Below are 18,251 nucleotides of genomic sequence, written 5' to 3'. Positions count from 1 at the left end.
ACCACCTAGAATGGCAGTTCCAGGGAATCCAACCCCTTTTTATGGTATCTGGACACCAGGAACACTTAGAAACATGCAGCCAAAGCACTAATATACATAAAATAAATAAATCTTTAGAGTGAGTGCAAGGCCCTTGGTTCAATCCCTATACACCGAAGAAAAGACTTTGTCCCTGGGAATATAATTAATTTTAAAATAGTAAGTTTTATTAACTAAAAATCTTCCTGAGAAAGGAAAAAATAAACTTTGAATTATTCCTTCTACTGAGTTTTCATGTAACATGTATTGAGAGATATATCGCATACGTGTTTTCCAGTTGAGCCCAGGACCTTGCACATGCTAGGCCAGGCTGCTGTCTCTGAGCCTCCTACCTAGTTGAGATGCACAGTGTACAAGAAACGTGTGGCTTTTGTTGTTGCAATCACATGTCTTCCATTCAAGGGTCCAGATTATAGACTCTACAAGAGTGAGCCAGAGTTGACCACAGTGGCAGAAGTTGATGAATCTAACGGAGAAGAAAAGTCAGAACCGGCTTCTGAGACGGAAGCTCCGGTTGTTAAAGGTCAGTGTTGATTGCATTTTATCTCCCTCTGTGTTTTATTTTGTACTCAGATATTTTGGTTACGTTTGTACCCAGTACATATGTAAGTTCACAATCTCACATCTGAAATCTTTGGGATCTCTGAGTTTCCTGATTAAAACATGTTTTGACCCTGTGTGAGTTGGAGGTCAGTGTGGTCTACGTGGTGAACTCAAGGCCAGCCAGAGCTATGTACATAATGAGATCTTGTCTCGGAGAAGGAGGGAGGGAGGGAGGAAAGAATGCTTTGACCCAGACATGGTGACACAAACCTACAGGAGGATTGCTATGAGTTTGTGAGCAACTAGGTCTACTTAGCTTGACTCTGTCTCAAAAAAAAAAAAAAAAAAAGGGGGCCAGAGAATTGGCTCAGTGGTTAAGCACACTCGTAGGTGTTGAAGACCCGGGTTCAACTCTCAACACTTACATGGCAGCTCACATGTAGTGATATATTAAGTCAAGCTTTAATAAATCGTAAATAATACATCACTACACTCACACCATCTGTAACTCCAGTTCCAGGGGATCCAAAATCTCTTCTGACCTCTCAGGGCGCCAAGCACACACATGGTGCACATACAAGCATACACATTAAATAAATAAGTCTAAAAAGATGTGTTTTTAAAGAAATTAAAGTAAAGTAAGGAGAACCAGAAATGTTGAGGCAAAGTTGTCACCATTAGGGGTGGTGTAATGGCTCCGTGACTAAGAGTGCTTGCTGTTCTTGCAGAAGACCTAGGTCCGGTACCCAGCACCCACATCAAGCAACTCACAACCACCTGTAATTCCAGCTCCAGGAGATTCCAACACCCTCTTCTAGCCTCCAAGAGCACTGGCAAGTGCACACGAATGTGTCTGTGTGTGCGTGCACGCGCGTGTGCATGTGGGTGTGTGCGTGCACGCTCAAGCCACAGCGAGCTGCTTTCCTGAAGAAGTTTGTCTTGCCCAGCCGATTGGCAGGCCATTAGGATTGCTGCTTATAGGGAGGGCAGCGGTGTGCCGTAGTTCTTTATCGGAGAGCCCATGAATCCATTTAGATTTCGATGGTGCTGTTGGAGACTTTCAAGGCAGGATGTCATATCTCTGCCTGGGTCTCCATTCTTGGGCCAGTAATCATGGCCCTTTAGTTCCAGTTTTTGCTTTTACTAAATGCTGCTTAGGAGGGAGGCTTGTCCGCATGTAGACACACCACACCGAGTGTCCTATGGCTCTTCTTTCCCCTGTCCCCCGCCTAGCGCTTGGTCTGGAATCCAGGACATCAGGCGTGCTATGCAAGACTGTTCCACTCTGCATCTTCACCAACCTTTCATCTCATTTGAAGACGTTTGATGGGCTTTTGCATGAAGGAAGTCAGTAATATCAAATTGCATTATAAAAAAACACATTTTTATTTCTTTTGTTTTAATGTTTTCTGTGTGTGTGCATGCATGCATACATGCATGTCAGGTTAGGTCAGAGAACAACCTTAGATGTTGATGTTGACTTTAGAGACTAAAGTCTCTTGGTTTTCTGCTTGTTTGTTTTTTCTGCTGTATGTGCTAGGCTAGTTGGTCTGTGAGCGTGAGCTTCTGGGAATTCTCCTACCTCAGCCCCTCATGTCTGCATAGGAGTGCTGAGATTACAGCTGAACACTATGACAACCTCCAGCATGTGTTCCCTGTCCCTCCTGTGGAGGTCAGAGGACAGCTTTGTAGAATCAGTTTCTTCCCTCAGCTTTCCTGTGGGTTCCAGGGATTGAACTCGGGTCACCAGGCTTGCATGGCAAGCACTTTTGTCCACTGAACTAGAGTTTCAGTCTAGTCCAGGTGGCCTGGAACGCAAACGAAGCTGCCAGGGAGGGGCGCCTCCTCTTCTTTTTCTGCTGCAGGCTTTTTTTTTTTTTTTGCAGAGAAAGTGATGCTTTTTTTTTTCTGCATACCCCCAAACCTTTGCATTGTCACTGATGAGAGATCCCTGTCTGTTGATAAGGAAACAGTAGGCTGGTTAGAGTTCTGTAGACATTCCCTGTGGACAGGCACTGAGAGATGTCCCCAGTAAGTAGTCAGGTCCTTTAGTCGCACTGCCTCTCTGCAGTGGCGGAAGCTGGAATGTGGTGGGAACAGCAATAGCAACAGCCCACAGAACGGAGGCCATTCCTTACAGCTGTAGCCCTCTGAGGGTGCGGGTTAGTGAGTGCTGAACGGGTATCTAACATTGATACAGGAAGGGAGGCCCTGCCTCCTGGCCTCTGCAGCCTGGCGACGGTGCTGGAGCATGAGAAGCATGGCTGATGCTCTCTCGTGGGCAGCACCTGGAGTGGTCTCTGCATGATCTGTGTGTGGACTTTGCAACCGTGTGGTTTTCCCTCAGACACAGTTGGTTTTCACGCTTACAGTGACGGATACACTATAATTTGTCACTAAGGTGCTTCATTTCCGTCTTGAGCACCTCACTGTCCTTGTAGTCCTCAGCTTCTCTTCCTCTGTGTTCCTCTTCCTTGGGACTGTCTGTCCCACTTTTTCCAGCCCCTGGAATGGGCTCAGATTCACATTGCACCGGGGTTCATGCCAAGCTGGTCTTCGTATTGATTTTCAAATGCTAAAATGAATTATAATTCGTTTTATTTTGCTCCTGTTTGGATCTGGCAGTACTGGCTATGGGACCTCAGGCATGCTTGGCAGGAACTTTACATGCTTATTCCCAGGTGTGATCCAGGTGCCCACAGAGCCCAGGGGAGTCGGATTCCTCTGGAGGTGGAGTTACAGGTGGTTGTGAGCCGTCTGACGTATGTGCAGGTTACTGAACCCAGGTCCTCTATCTTGATACTAATCATTCCGCTTACATTCCTGGAATAAACCCTGCTTGCAGTGCTGTTGGCAAAAAACACATCTCTTGTTCCCACAGTAAGATTCGTTTATTCTGGACTACATTACACATGGAGGAACACATTCAGGTTACTGCTCTGGCAAAGAACCTGAGTTTGGTTCCCAGCACCCATGCCAGGCGGCTCACCATCACCAATAACTTCAGAGACAAGGGACCTACCTGATGCCTCTGGCCTCCATGAAACTCACCTGGACACATACATGCACACAGAGTTAAGAGTATACTGAAGTTAAGAAGTAGTTTTCTTGTCAGGCGTTGGTGGCCCACGCCTTTAATGCCAGCACTCGGGAGGCAGAGGCAGGTGGATCTCCGTGAGTTTGAGGCCAGCGTGGTCTCCAGAGCGAGTGCCAGGATAGGCTCCAAAGCTACACAGAGAAACTGTCTCAAAAAACAAAACAAAACAAAAAAGAAGTAGTAGTAGTTTTCTTTCTGTTTTCATGAATGTATTGTCTCATACATGTGGGTACCCTCAGAGATCAGAATAGGAGGTGGAGTCCCTTACAGCTGGACATGCAGGTGGTGGAGAGCTGCCTGGCGTGAGTGCTAGAACAACAGCAAACGCTCTCAGCTGCTGGGCCATCTCTCCAGCCCCAGCCCTTTGCAAGTGGCAGGTCTGTCTGATGTGCACCCAGGGCTGGTGTGGTCTGGTGTCCGGCAGAGCACTGTTCGTGGATTAGATGCGGTCCCAGCCGAGCAGAAATCCATAAGCAGCAAAGGCCTGCAGTGAGGTGCATCAGGAGGGCACCCTGCTGGGTGACAGGGGTTCTGTGGGACTTACAGTGCCTTACCTTTCAGGTTCCCACTTTCCCGTTGGAGTTCCTCTGAGAACGAGGTCACCCACGCCGGAATCCTCAACAATAGCTTCCTACGTGACCTTGAGGAAGACGAAGAAGGTGGAGCTAAGAACGGTACAAAGATGAGCGCCAAGCTCTGCGCTGCTGCTGCTGCTGCTGCGAACGAGCGAGCGAGCTTTCTGTTTGTAGCATTCTGTTAGAAACATCACCCTCCTTGCATTTCACCACAGTCAGAGCATCAGCACCTCAGAGGACAGCCCATCAGCCCCAACATAAGTCTTCGTCCACAGTTTGGCTGCACTCAAAATTAACCTCCCGCAAAATAAAAAGAACTGTGAGAGAAAACTAACAGCTATGTATCAGTATTAATGTAGTGGCCGTGATGCTGAAATGCAGTTGTTGGAAATAGTATTTCTATAGTTTCATTGTTAACCAAAAACTATTTTAGGGTGTTTTCTTGACTAGTCGCTTGATGGTAATGTGTAACTGAAAACATTACATTTTCTCAAAATGAAAAAAAAAAACTCCTGGTATTTAGGTGTTCTGTCCCATGTCTCCCCTCCCCCATTTCTCCTAGTCTGAGTTTTATGCCATTTTCTGTTTTTGAGACATGGAGTAACTTTATTCAGGGAAGCCACACCATTTATTGTTTGTTTGAGACAGGGTTTCTTCCTGTAGCCCTGACTGTCTTGGAACTCAATGCTGTAGAGCAGGCCAGCCTCAAACTCACAGAGATCTCCGTGCCTCTGCCTCCCAAGTGCTGGGATTAAAGGTGTGTGCCGCCACCACCAGGCCACCCCATTTATTTTTAGTTGTTCGTTTATGTTTAGTGACACAGGGCTCAATATGTAACCCAAGCTAGCCTCAAATGTACAGCATTCCTGCTTCTGCCTCCTAAGGTATCCATCCCTACACCGTGTGTGTGTGTGTGTGTGTGTGTGTGTGTGTGTGTGTATGTGTGTGTGTGTGTGTGTGCGCGCGCACACACACGTGCATGAGCGTTTTCTGTGCATGTGTGTGTGCATGTATGTATTCACAGGCTTATTTTTAATCCTAAGGAGAGACCAAGAAGTGCAGTGGAACAGCTGTGTCTGGCTGAAAGTACTCGCCCTAGGATGACCGTGGAAGAGCAAATGGAGAGAATAAGGAGACACCAACAGGCCTGCCTGAGGGAGAAGAAGAAGGGGCTGAATGTCATCAGTGCCTCAGACCAGTCCCCCTTCCAAAGTCCTTCGAGTGTGAGGGATAACCCTGTGACAGTTACTCAGGTATGCTGACTTCTGATTGAACTGCTTCTGGTTATTCTTACATATCTGTCCCTTCTATTTGTTCGGTAAGAAAAACGACGAATTACTTAGTCTGCTGCAAAGGAAGGAGCCAGCCTGGCCGTAACAGAAGCACACCGGCCATTTTCCCGTTGTTCTGGCTAATTAAGTAGTCATCATGAAACTGCATCTCTTGAACTCATTCCATAGTCCAAGGAGGCCCTGGTCTCCATTGTAGCCAAGATTATAAACTTGTATCACAAGACATAGGCAAAGCTGATCTGTAGGTGGATTTTTCTTTGAGCCACCAGCTCACAAAAAATGACACCTATTATTAATTATGAAAGCTCGGCCTATAACTTAGACTTGTCCCGCTAGCTCTTGTAACATAAAGAAACCCATTTAGCTGGGCATTGGTGATGCACACCTTTAATCCCAGCACTTGGGAGGCAGATGCAGGCAGATCTCTGTGAGTTCGAGACCAGCCTGGTCTACAAGAGCTAGTTCCAGGACAACCTCCAAAGCCACAGAGAAACCCTGTCTCGAAAAACCCCCCCAAAAAAAAAAAAAAAAAAAAAAGGAACCCATTTATATTAGTCTACATTTTGCCATGTGGCTTTTTACCTCTCTTCCATCTTGCACCTCCTGTTTCCTCTCTGTGTCCTCTGGCACATCTCCCACGCCTGGATTCACCTCCCCTTCTCTGTGTCTCTCTCTCTCTCTCTCTCTCTCTCTCTCTCTCTCTCTCTCTCTCTGTGGGCCCAGAAGTCCCGCCTAGCCTCTTCCTGTTTAGCTATTGGCAACTTAGCTCTTTATTATAAACCAGTCAGAAGGCGCCTTGGCAAAGACACGTCTTTACAGTGTACGAAAAGATTAGCCCCACCTTTATTTTGTGCATGTATGTATTTGTGTGGGTGTGTGTACCACAACACACACGGAGAGGACAACCTGCAGGAATTGGTTCTCTCCCTCTAGCTGGGCTCCAGGGATTGAACTCAGGTTGTCAGGCTTGGCAGCAAGCACCCTTACCCGCTGAGCTATCTCTGGCTAGTTTTTCTTTCATCCCTGCTATTTGCATTGAGACTGAAATGTGTGACTGTGACTATCTTGGAACCTTATATAGCCTAGGCTGGACTCAAAGTTTTAGCAGTCCTCCTCCCTCTACTCCCAAGTATTGGAGTTACAGGCATAAGCCACCCTACCTGGAGTTACAGGCATAAGCCACCTCTGCAACAATAAATCTTTCGGCCAGCCACCCAAGTTCTGCCCGCTGCATTAGGGCCCCAAATAGCACACAGACACAGGTACAATGCTGCTGGCCAATGGCTAGGATTTCTTACTGCTAGCTCAGTCTTAAGTACTATTAATCTATATATTTATAAGAACTTATCAGATGCCAGCGACAGGCATCTTCTCTTACTGGGATCACATGGCGGCTCCACAGAGAAGAGAGGAGGAGCAAGAGAGTGATTTCCTGCTTGTCTCTGCTTATATTCCAAGTCTGCCTGCCATGTCACTTCCTGCCTGGATCACAAGACTTCTTTACTACATTTCCCAGAATCCTCCTCAACTCCTAGTCTCACCTAACTTGCTTCCCTATTGGCCAAAAATATTTTATTTATCAACCAATAATACAAACATATACACAGAAGGACTTTCCCCATCACACCTCCTCTTCCATCCAATAAGAGTAGATGGCTTGTGGGCCATAGACTCTGACAGTTAAACATGGCACATTTTACAAGTTGTAGAATAGGTGATTTTAAAAGAGAGGAAAGGAGAAAATTGATTTTTTTTTTTTTTTTTTAGAAATTTTCTTTGTAAGTAAAACTCTGGTTTGTTTTCCCAACTAATGCCTGTTATCTGTAAAACATACACAGGTGCACAGTGCCAGTCTAAAGATGCTTTAGGAACCAAATAGAAGGAAAGCAGGGTGTGGTGGTTCAAGCCTGCAACCCTAGCATTTAGGAGACTGAATCCAGAGGAATGCCTCAGGTTGAAGTGAGCTTGAGACAGTCTGCACCAACTAATGAGACAAAACAAGCCAGGCAGTGGTGGCACACACCTTTAGTTCCAGCACTCGGGAGACAGAGACAGGCAGATCTCAAGGCCAGCCTGGTCTACAGAATGAGTTCCAAGACAGGCTCCAAAGTTACAGAGAAACCTTGTCTTGAAAAGCAAAAACACAAACCAAAAAAAAGTACTGAGCTGGGTAATGGTGGCACATGCTTTTGATCCCAACATTTGGGAGGTAAAGGCAGGTGGATCTCTGAGTTTGAGGACACCAAGAGCCACACATAGAAACCTTGTCTCAAAAAAAAAAAAAAAAAAAAAAAACAGGGCTGAAGAGATGGCTCAGGGGTTTAGACCACTGGCTGTTCTTCCCAGAGGTCGGTCCTGAGTTCAACTCCCAATAACCACATAGTGGCTCACAGCCATCTGTAATAGGATCTGATGCCCTCTTCTGTAGTGCAGAGCACTCATAAATAAATAAATTTAAAAACAGAAACAAGAAAGCAGGAGTACAGTAGAGATCTTCAGAGGTTAAGAGTACCTGCTGTTCTTCCATGAGACCCTAATTCAAAACAATGTCAGAAAATGTAAGTACATGGATAAAAATACCATGTCTTTTGGGCAGACTCTAAGGAGGGCTGAAAGCGTTAAGGAACTGGACCCCGAGCACAGAGAAAATGACGTAAAGCTTGATCCTGAAACTGCAGCCGCAGAAGCTGTGCTCCTGGAAGATGCTGGACCCCAGAAGGCAGACCTTGGCAGAAAGGTAACAGCCGCAGCAGGGTGGGGGTGCTGGGAAGATTCGATCAGGGGAGCTGAGGTGTGCTTTTCAGTGAGAGAGCTCTAAATCGCAGTGAGATGATAAATCTTCTTTAATTTGATTGATGGATTCATCGAATAGCTACATCAGCAAAGTGTTATCATCGCTTCGTATAGACGACTTCATGCATTCTAGCAGGAAATAATGTTAATATTCTTAATATACTTCAATGTAGACTTATTCACAAGTATTTGTGGTAGTGTATAACTTGGGGGCATAATTTTTAATCAGTGAGATCATTTCAGCTTTACTGACATTAAATATGGCAAGAATGCTCTGAAAAGCACTTTTTCTTACTTTGTAGCTTAAAAGAACTGAAAGTATTTTTTATGAAATGCTCTTCACACCTGAGCCAAATGGAATGAGTTCTGAGGGAGTGATGGATACAGAAAAGCATAAAGATCAGACACTGGAAGATGTTACGTGCAGGTAAGAGCTAAAGAAGAAGGAGTAGACTGTCTTTAAAAAGAGCCTATGGGGTGTTTTATGGTGTCTGTCTGTCTGTCTATGTATGAGTGTTTTGCCTGAATATGTATATGTACACCTTGTGTGTGATGTGGCCTGCTGAGGCCAGTGCTGGATTTAACTGATGATTGTGAGCTGCCGTGTAGCTAGACCCCATGTTCTCTGCAAGAACAACCAAAGCTGTAACTACTAAGCCACCTCTCCAGCTCTACTATGTGATCTTCTGATAACAGTGAGCTAAGCTAGGTGAGGCTGTGCTCCGTGCTCAGGAGGCAGAAGCAGGTGGATCTCTTGAGTTTGAGTCCAGACTGGTCACAGAGTGAGTTCCAGGACAACCAGGGATACACAGAGAAACCCTGTATCATAAAAAACAAAACACACATGGGGTGGGCCTAGGCCCTATCCCAAAGGATATGACAGACTCTGATGACACCCTATGGAAGGCCTCACCATCCAAGGGGAGCAGAAAGGACATGTGATAGGTAGGGTTTTAGTTGGGGGGGGGGGTGGGAGGGGAGGAGGGGAGGGAGAGGGAAATGGGATTGTCATGTAAAACAATCTTGTTTCTAATTCAAATTTAAAAAATCTGCAGAAAAAAAAATATGCCTGGCCAGTAGTGGCACATGTCCTTAATCTCAGCACTAAAAGGCAGAGGGAGGCAGAACTCTGTGAGTTCGAGGCCAGCCTGGTCTGCAGAGTGGGTTCCAGGACAGCCAGAGGTACACAGTGTAAGCATGAGTTTCCTGGCATGGCAGGTCCCATGGCCCTTGAGCCCCAAATGAACACACAGATGCTATATTAGTTATGAAACTGTTGGCCAATAGCTTGGGCTTCTTGTTGGATAGCTCTGTCTTAATTGTTAACCCATAACTATTAATCTGTGTATTGCCACGAGGCTGTGGGCTCACCCAGTAATGCCTGGCATGATGTTACTCCTCTGGCAGTATCGAGACTCTGTCCAGCAGGCTCACTCTGTCTACCTTTCCCGAAATCATCTTCCTTCCTCTGATAGCCCCGCCAATCCTTTCTGCCTGGCCACTAGCCAAACAGTGTTTTATTCATCAGCCAATAAGAGGAACATACACGGGGCTGGAGACATGGCTCAGCGATTAAGAGCACTGACTCTTCTTCCAGAGGTCCAGCAACCACATGGTGGCTCACAACCACCTTGAATGAGATCTGGTGGCCTCTGCTGGCATGCAGGCAGAAGACTGTATACATAATAAATAAATAAATAAAATCTTTTAAAAAAAAAAGAGAGAGAGAAACATACACACAGAAGGACAACCCCGTCAATACAGAGAAACCTGGTCTCGAAAAAAAAAACAAAAACTAACAACAAAACAAAAACAAGGCTAGCTTCTGGATCAGGAGTGGACTTTATGGGTCTAAAGAAAAGAGTTAAACCGGGCATTGGTGACGCATGCCTTTAGTCCCAGCACTTGGGAGGCAGAGGCAGGCGGATCTCTGTGAGTTCGAGGCCAGCCTGGTCTACAGAGCGAGTGCCAGGATAGGCTCCAAAACAATACAGAGAAACCCTGTCTCGAAAAACAGAAGGAAGGAAAGAAGGAAAGATGGAAGGAAGGAAGGAAGGAAGGAAGGAAATGAGTTAATTGTTTGTTGTACAAACATGAGGACACGAGTTCAGATCCCTTGAATGCACTTAAAAACTAGGACAGCAGTGCACACCTGTATACTATGGGAGGCTGTGCAGAGACAGTGAGTCCCAGAAGCTGTTGCACCAGCTAGTCTAGCCAATCCAAGAGCTCCAGGTGCAATGAAGAGACCCCGGCTCAGAAAATACCAGAGAGCAGCAGAGGAAGAGACCACTCCCTCTGACCTCCTCACACCTGTAAACACACACAAGCATGTGCACAGTCATGTACCACACACATATACACATTAAGATGTTATCTGGTGGGGGCTGGGCAGATGGCTCAGTGGTTAAGAGCACTGACCGCTCTTCCAGAGGACCCAGGTTCAATTCCCAGCGCCCACATAGCAGCTCATAACTGTCTATAACTCAATCAGAGCAAAACACCAATGCACATAAAATAAAAGTAAATAAATTAAAAAAAAAAAAAGATACTATCTGGCAATACAGTGAATACAGACCTTTTGGGATCCTGGTCAGACAATCCTAACATGCCATTATAAGAGATTCAGGAAAGTTTTGGAGTACTGACTTGATAAATAATGGTGTTAACGTGTTGGACACACATGCTAGGGGCTGGAGAGGTGGCTCAGCAGTGAAGAGCCCAGGCCACTCTTAGAAAGGACTTGGTTGGATTCCCAGAATGGGGAATCTGATGATGCCCTCTTCTGGCCACTTTGGGTACTGTGCAAACATCTAGTGTGCAGACTTACAAGACAAAACACCCATATACATAAAACAAAAATTTAAAACAGAAATGTTGGTTTAGGGAATGAGGAATTCATCTGAGTGTAGCTAGAACACAGTGGTAGAGGGGAACTCCTAAAGCTGAGTGGGCGGCCTCCGTAGATGACTTGTTCTGATGTTTTTTCTGCCTGTATTTTATAAGAAAGTAGCATTATTTACGAGAAAAACATTAAGTTGTTAAATCTAGATGGTGACATCTTTTCTCTGAGTGGGTGTGTGTGTGTGTGTGTGTCAGGAGAGGGTCTCGGGTAGCCCAGGCTGGCCTAGCACTCTGTGAAATCAGGAAGCCCTTGGACTTGTGATCCCCAGCCTCCACCCTCATGTACTGGGATTGCAGGTGTGCACCACACACGCGGCTCCTGTGTGGTTAAGTACGGCGGTGCACACCTGTGGTCTCCGTATTTGGGAAGCCAAGTCAAGAGGATAGAGTTCAAGAACAGCCTAGGCCATGTAGCCAGACCCCACCTCAGAAGAACAAAGGAGAAGCTGGATGGTGTCCTGCAAGTTTTAATGCGCTGGTCTATTCTCGTTAGCCCTCAAGAAGAGGCGGAGATGACAAACCATCAGGCAGAGGATCACCCTGAGGAAGCACAGAGTCTTCATGAAGAGGAGGGAACTCTTGCTTCTTTGGAGTCACCTCCTGAGATTCCTAGAGAGAATCAAACCACAGGTACATGCACGCTCCGTGCTCCCTTAGTGGGGGCTTCTGTGCAGTGAGTCCACCAAGGCTCTCACTACAGCAGCTTAACTGCAGGCAACAGCTTTGCCTTTGCATGAGCCTGAGGCTCGTGATTGCCCTGCCTGGAGGAGGAAGCCTCTGTCCCGGCTCTGACGCCCAGGCTTGGGACTCAGAGGGCTCGTTTGCTTTTTATTTTCAATTGTGACATGGTGAACTATTGCTAAAAAGATTGTAGAGGAGCCAGGCATGGTGACCTTCCTGCAGTTCCTGTATTCTAGAGGGTGCCACAGTCCAAGGCCCACCCGTGCTAACATGGCATGAGCTTGTCTCTAAGATCATCTGGCTGGCGGGATGGCTCAGTGCTTAAGGCCACATACTGCTCTTACAGAGTTTGGTGCCACATCCGATGCCAGACGCCTTGAGCACCCCGTTACACAGACATGCACACTTGTTTGTTTGTTTGTCCGAGATAGGGTTTCTCACTTTGTAGCTGAGGCTGGCCTCAAACTCACAGAGATCTGCTGCCTGCCTCTGCCTCCCTAGGGGCTGGTATTAAAGGAGTTTGCCACCCAAGCCCAGCAACATAATTTAAAACAAAATCTTTTTTAAGCAGTGCCTTCCTACGTGGAAATATTTCCTGCTCACAGGCGATTCTTAGAAACCACAACCTGATACTTTGTTACCTGATCTAGTTACAGGAAGGTGATCTTGCTCTGGCCTGGCGAATACCATGATGCACACGGGGATTCCAGTGGGATAGTACCCCACTGTCCATAGCACTTTAGAGAGTGGGCGGCCGGCCGGGTGCTAATCTCTGTCACTCACTCTCTGTTTCATTTTTGTGCAACGTGTGAATGTGGGGGTGAACCTTGACCTCCACATGCAGGTCTTCCACTCCTGAGCTTCAGCCACAGCTTTCTCATGTTTTTGAAGCCCTTTTTCTTCTTTCTGGCAGAGTTTTAGGGGATTGGAGTGGGGTTAGGCATCATTTTAGCCTGTTTGCTGTGGTTACTGCTGCTTTGAGGGGGGGGGGAGTGTGTGCATTCAAGACAGAGTTTCTCCGTGTCACCCTGGCTGTCCTGGGACTCTAGACCAGGCTGGCCTCAAACTCACAGAGATCTGCCTGCCTCTCCTTGATGAGCGCTGGGACTAAGTGTGCACCACTACACCTGGCCTCTTACATGTTTGCTTCTTGTGCTCTGTAAGCAAAACACATTTCCGGTCCTCTAAACTCACACTTGCTTGCCAGCCTGATACCAGAGAGCAACAGTAGTGACCTGTTACTTCTGATGACACGGCGCGAGCACAGGAATTCTCACTTTGTAATCAGCAGAACCACTTTGTCGTTGTACAGTCTGCATCAGAGTGCCATGGTGCTGAGCCTGCAACACTGATATCTCTTGGTATTTAGCTGCGTCAACTAGAAAAGACCCTCTGGCAGACACCTGGGAACTGACCTGAGAGCTAAAAAGGAAAGAATGACTGGGCGTTGTGGCTCACACCTTTAGTCCCAGCACTTTGGGAGGAGGGGGCAGGCAGATTTCTGGTCTACAGAGCAAGTTCCAGACAGCCAAGTCTACACAGAGAAAGCCTATCTCGAAAAACCAAAGGAAGAAAGAGGAGAAAAAGGTTTGACCCCTCCCTAGCCTGTGGCAACACAGTCTCACCCCTCCACAGCCCTGTGGCATTGGGGAGATCACAACATCAGCAGCAATTATCTGTGGGGTCTCTAAGATGTCACCTTCTGGCCTCTGGACTGGAGACTTGACTAAGTGAGTAAAGGCACATGGCACCAAGCCTGATAGCTGGAAGTGGATTTCCATGCTGTCTTCTGACCCCACAAGCATGCACACACAATAAATATTAATTAGCTTTGTTCAAAACAACTTGTGTATGTATGAATATATATATATCACATATATGTGTGTGTGTATGTGTACTTATCTTCTGTTTTCTTGGTGTATTTTAGTGAAAAGTCTGTCCCCGTCTCCCGAGTCCTCCGCATCACCAGCTCCGCCCACTCCACCAAAGCTCACAGAAGGATCGCATTTCATGTGTGTGTAGTCTCAGAAGTATGTCTTCTCCTTCTCTTCGGTACCTTGTGTTAGGAGTGGTCTGCTTGGATGGTATCATCTGCTGGAACAGTAGTACAAGTGAATTAACTATGGACTGTGCATGGCCAGAGTGCCAGGCCATTTGTCTGAAGCCCAGATGGTAGCTCAGGTTTCTCCGCTAGCCTTGGAGAGATTCAGTGTTTTTTCTCAGTTTCTCAGCCTGTGCCAGCCCTCCCCCAAGCCTGAGCTATGCTCTCACCTGACATCCTGCCCACACGCAGGCCTGAGGATGCATTTGTACTCATTTCATGCTCACAGGACCATGTTGGGCACCGAGTTTGACTCCTCTGCCTAGTTGAGTAAGCTTTGTATGAGTTGGGGTTTTTGTAAGGATGAAGTTAGGTTGCAGTGAGGTAGCATTGAAATCCTAAAACCATGGCTGCGGGCAAGGATGAAGAGGAGGCCACTCCTACAGTGCCCCTTAGGTGCCAGTTTTAGAATTGAGGATAGCTACTGGGCAATGGTGGTGTACACCTTCACTCCCAGCACTTGGAGACAGAGGCGGTTGGATCTCTGTGACTTTGAGGCCAGTCTGGTCTACAAAGTTCCAGAACAGCTCGGGCTACACAGAGAAACCCTGTCCAAAGTATTGAGGATAACTTTCTGAGTCACTGCTTCCTTTGTTCCTTTGCTTTTTATTACAGTTGTGTGTGTATGTGTTTGACAGGCATGAGTGGAGTTGGTTCTGGGATTTGAACTTGGGTTGTCAGGTGTAGTGGTAGCACCACTAACACACACACACACACACACACACACACACACACACACACACACACACACACACACACACACGGGCCTGCTCGTAAACAATGGAGACAGCACCTACTTTACCCATAAGTCTGTGCTTAGCGGTAAATAGTTTTCTCTTCCTGAAAAACTAGAGTGAGAATTTGTATGCCCTTTCTGTTTTCTCGGCATCTACCACCTCTTAAAACGCCAGGAGCTTTTGAGTTACCATAAGTTCCCAACAGTCATATAAGCGGTAACACGAACAGTCAAAAAGTCAGCAGGGCCTGTTGTCTGAAATCTGTCTTCTTCACCCTCGCTTTTGTAGTGACTCTTCTCTTTGTCCAGAAACATTTGTGTGATTGGCTTTTATTTGAGGTTGTCTGTGTGGAGCCTAGAAGCTTCTGCGGGTTGTAGTTCAGGGTCTGCATGGGTTGAGAAGCTTACTTAAGGTTAGGAGTGTATGATTTTTTGGGGGGGGGGGGCGTTGGGTTTTTCGAGGCAGGGTTTCCTCTGTGGCTTTGAAGCCTGTCCTGGAACTAGCTCTTGTAGACCAGGCTGGTCTCGAACTCAGAGATCCGCCTGCCTCTGCCTCCTGAGTGCTGGGATCAAAGGTGTGTGCTACCACCTCCTGGCTCTTTTTTGATTATTTTTAGGTGACACTGGTGACAGAATAACACTAGACACGGGGAGAATAAGCATGTGCATGCACCCTCGTGGATGGTGGCCTATACTTAGTTCGTGAAGAGAGGGACACTGGAAACCACTCACTGGGCCAGGTGTGGTGATACGAGCCTTAGTCCCAGCACCTGAGAGTCAGACACCGGTGGGTCTCTGAGTTTGAGGCCAGCCTGGCGTTTACATAGTGAGCTCCAAGGGGCCAGGGCTGCACAGTGAGACCCTGTATCAAAACCCAACACGATCTGTTGGGAGTTAAACATGTAGCTCAGTTGGTCGAGCACACTCCTTACTGGCATGCAGAGTCTGGGTTCAGTTCCCAGCACCACAAAGAAGCAGGCAGGATGGCTGTCTTAGTTGGTGTTGTATTTCTGTGACCATGGCAGCTCTTAAGAAGGAAAACATTTAATTGAGGTGGCAGCTTACAGTTCATTGGTTTGGTCCATGAGGGGAGCGTGGCCGCACGGAGGCAGATGGGGTGCTGGAGAAGGAACTGCTACATCTTGAACCATAGGCAGCAGGAAGTGAACTGAACTATTGTTGCTTGAGCATAGGAGACCTCAAAGCCCACCTGGCCAGTAACACACTTTCTCCAATAGTAGCCACATCTACTCCAACAAGGCCACACTTCCTAATCGTGCCACTCACTTTGGGGAGGATTTTCTTTCAAACCACCACATAGTGCACATGAGTAATCCCAGCACTCGGGAGGCAGAGGCAGGCGGATCTCTGTGAGTTTGAGGCCAGCCTGGTCTCCAGAGTGAGTGCCAGGACAACCTCCAAAGCAATAAAGAGAAACCCTGTCTCGAAAAAAACCAAGGAAAAAAAACAAAACAAAACAAAATACCCCAAACAAAGATTTACCAATTTGGCAACTTGTTCTGGATTTTTGTCTTTTAACTTTTATTCCAAGTGGCATTGGTCATCACATCCAGGCACGGATGTCACCAGATATTTTCTTATCTCCTGTTATGCGGCCACCACACACAGCTAACTTGGGGCACAGACTCTGTCACTAACATTTTCCCATTGTGTCTGCCGTGTTTTTCTGGATTTGTGGATTTGGCAGAGTGTAGGAACTCTCCCAAGCACGCTGCCTCGGGAGTGGCTCGGTTCCCACTGTGGTGAAGTCAGGCACAGCTATGCCTGCTTTATTGATCCATTCACAACAACCTGGAGACATTTTTCTGAATTGCTGTTTAACTGCATCATCACACTTCGTCACATTCTCAGTTTGACGGAAGGAAATGAGGAAAGTGCCCTTTGTGTGTTCTGTGGTAGGGTTTTCCAGGCCGAGTTTGTAGCTGTGGGATATTGCCATGCATTAGCTTTGCAGACTGGAAAAGTAACTTCCTGTCTCTTAATTTTCAGCTGCACTGACGTCTCTTGAGAGCACACAGAGCTGAAGCCGTGGACCCTCAGCGATGGAAGATGTTGTACAGTATACCTTAAATCTATGAAATTCATAGTTCTGATGCATCTGACCACAGAGCATCGTTTTATCACTTTTGGAAAATGTTTATTCCAAAATAGCTTTAACGGCCCATGTGTGCACTCCGTAGTCTCGAGGTCACCATCCTCCGCCAGCTTGCTGCTATGAGTTCAGAGCCCACCCACCAGTCCAGGTGCTTTCTCCCGCGCTCCGTCCATCCAGAGCTTGCTTAGTTGCAGTTCCCAGATTTAGATGCTTAAGTCTCGGTGGATTTATGTTTTCTTTGGCTTTTCGGCAAAGCTATACTCCCCTGTGAGCCTTGTTTTCTTTCCTTTCTTTTCTTCCCATTCTGGCTACTGCAGTGCTTTGTTTGACACTTGATTTGTAAAGATTTTATATAAATATATTTAAAATGTGCCATTTTATTACTGCTAAGTGAAGTATGTCCCGTTTTCTGCTATAATTCTTCCTCAGTCAGATACAGCGTTAGCAGTTACTACCACTCTGTCAGCTCCCACACAAATGCCATTGCTTAGCTTTTCCTTAAAAAGCAAAACAATTACAAGTGTAGGTATTTTGGAAGTACTGGACTTTTACATCGTTGGAATAATGTGTACAGCAATAAAGCAGGCTTTTAGCTCCAGTACTTGGTTTGTGTACAGATGTAATTATGTTCATTGTGTAGATGTTATACAGTGAGCACATGTAATAAAGGCGCTTACTAGAGTTTACTGCAAATGTTCATATCTCATTTCTTTTTTATCATGTTAAATAAATGTTGATGTTCTTAAATCGCTTGTGTTAGACTCTTTTTCCCTCCCTCTCTCCCACCCCTGTCCCTCCACCCACCCTCCGCACTCCAGGGTTTCACTGTGTTGTAGCTACGGCTTTGAGAGACAGCCAGCCTGCCTCAGCTTCCCAAGTGTTGGAATTGGAGGTGTTCACCACTCTCTGGCTCGTATCTTTTTCCTTTTTGTCTAAAATGGTGAATCCGAGACCTGGAGTGTAGCCCAGAGGTAGATTACTTTCCCAGCGTGTGTGAGCCCCTCTGATCAGTTGCCAACACCAGAAGAAGAAAAGGTGGGGGGAGGAGTCAGAGACCCAAGTGACTTCTAAAAGAAAAAATGGGTGTATGAATCCCACCACCTCCCTGGGCAGCGCTATTAAAAGGCCTGTATGCCCTACCCTCCTATGACAGCAGAGGAACCTGAGGCCAGAGAGGAAAATGGTGCTGACCATGGTCATATCCACTTCATGACACAGTGTAGGGCCACTGTGTCCTTGTTCTGACTTAATAAATCCATAAACCCATCAGCTTGTCACCAATGGGCAGAGTTAGTTTTGAGACGTCCCCTGTCCCTTTTCCCTGTCTCCAGGCTGCAGTCCCAGTGTGCTTAGAGAATGAGCATGGGGGTTGGG

At 46.7% G+C, this 18,251-nt stretch overlaps 1 protein-coding gene across 9 annotated transcripts in view; it reads left to right on the top strand.

The window, feature by feature from the left end:
* The window catches only part of Plekha5 (pleckstrin homology domain containing A5), a 176,523-nt gene extending 158,953 nt beyond the window's left edge, over positions 1–17,570 (top strand). For 7 of the 9 annotated variants that reach the window (XM_035448414.1, XM_027429953.2, XM_027429959.2 and 4 more), the window contains 8 exons: positions 442–562; positions 4,241–4,353; positions 5,298–5,507; positions 8,143–8,283; positions 8,642–8,766; positions 11,737–11,873; positions 13,852–13,954; positions 16,772–17,570. In XM_035448414.1, coding sequence (XP_035304305.1) covers positions 442–562; positions 4,241–4,353; positions 5,298–5,507; positions 8,143–8,283; positions 8,642–8,766; positions 11,737–11,873; positions 13,852–13,946 — 942 coding nt within the window. In that variant the 3' untranslated portion in view covers positions 13,947–13,954; positions 16,772–17,570. The remainder of the gene's footprint in view (positions 1–441; positions 563–4,240; positions 4,354–5,297; positions 5,508–8,142; positions 8,284–8,641; positions 8,767–11,736; positions 11,874–13,851; positions 13,955–16,771) is intronic. The other 2 variants (XM_035448413.1, XM_035448415.1) reach the window with 2 other exon arrangements.
* The last annotated feature ends 681 nt before the right edge of the window (positions 17,571–18,251 follow it).

This window comes from Cricetulus griseus, chromosome 8 (assembly GCF_003668045.3).
Source record: "Cricetulus griseus strain 17A/GY chromosome 8, alternate assembly CriGri-PICRH-1.0, whole genome shotgun sequence".
NCBI lineage: Eukaryota > Metazoa > Chordata > Mammalia > Rodentia > Cricetidae > Cricetulus > Cricetulus griseus.
The sequence above is the reverse complement of the archived record's forward strand: the minus strand, read 5'-3'. Positions and strand labels throughout refer to the sequence as shown.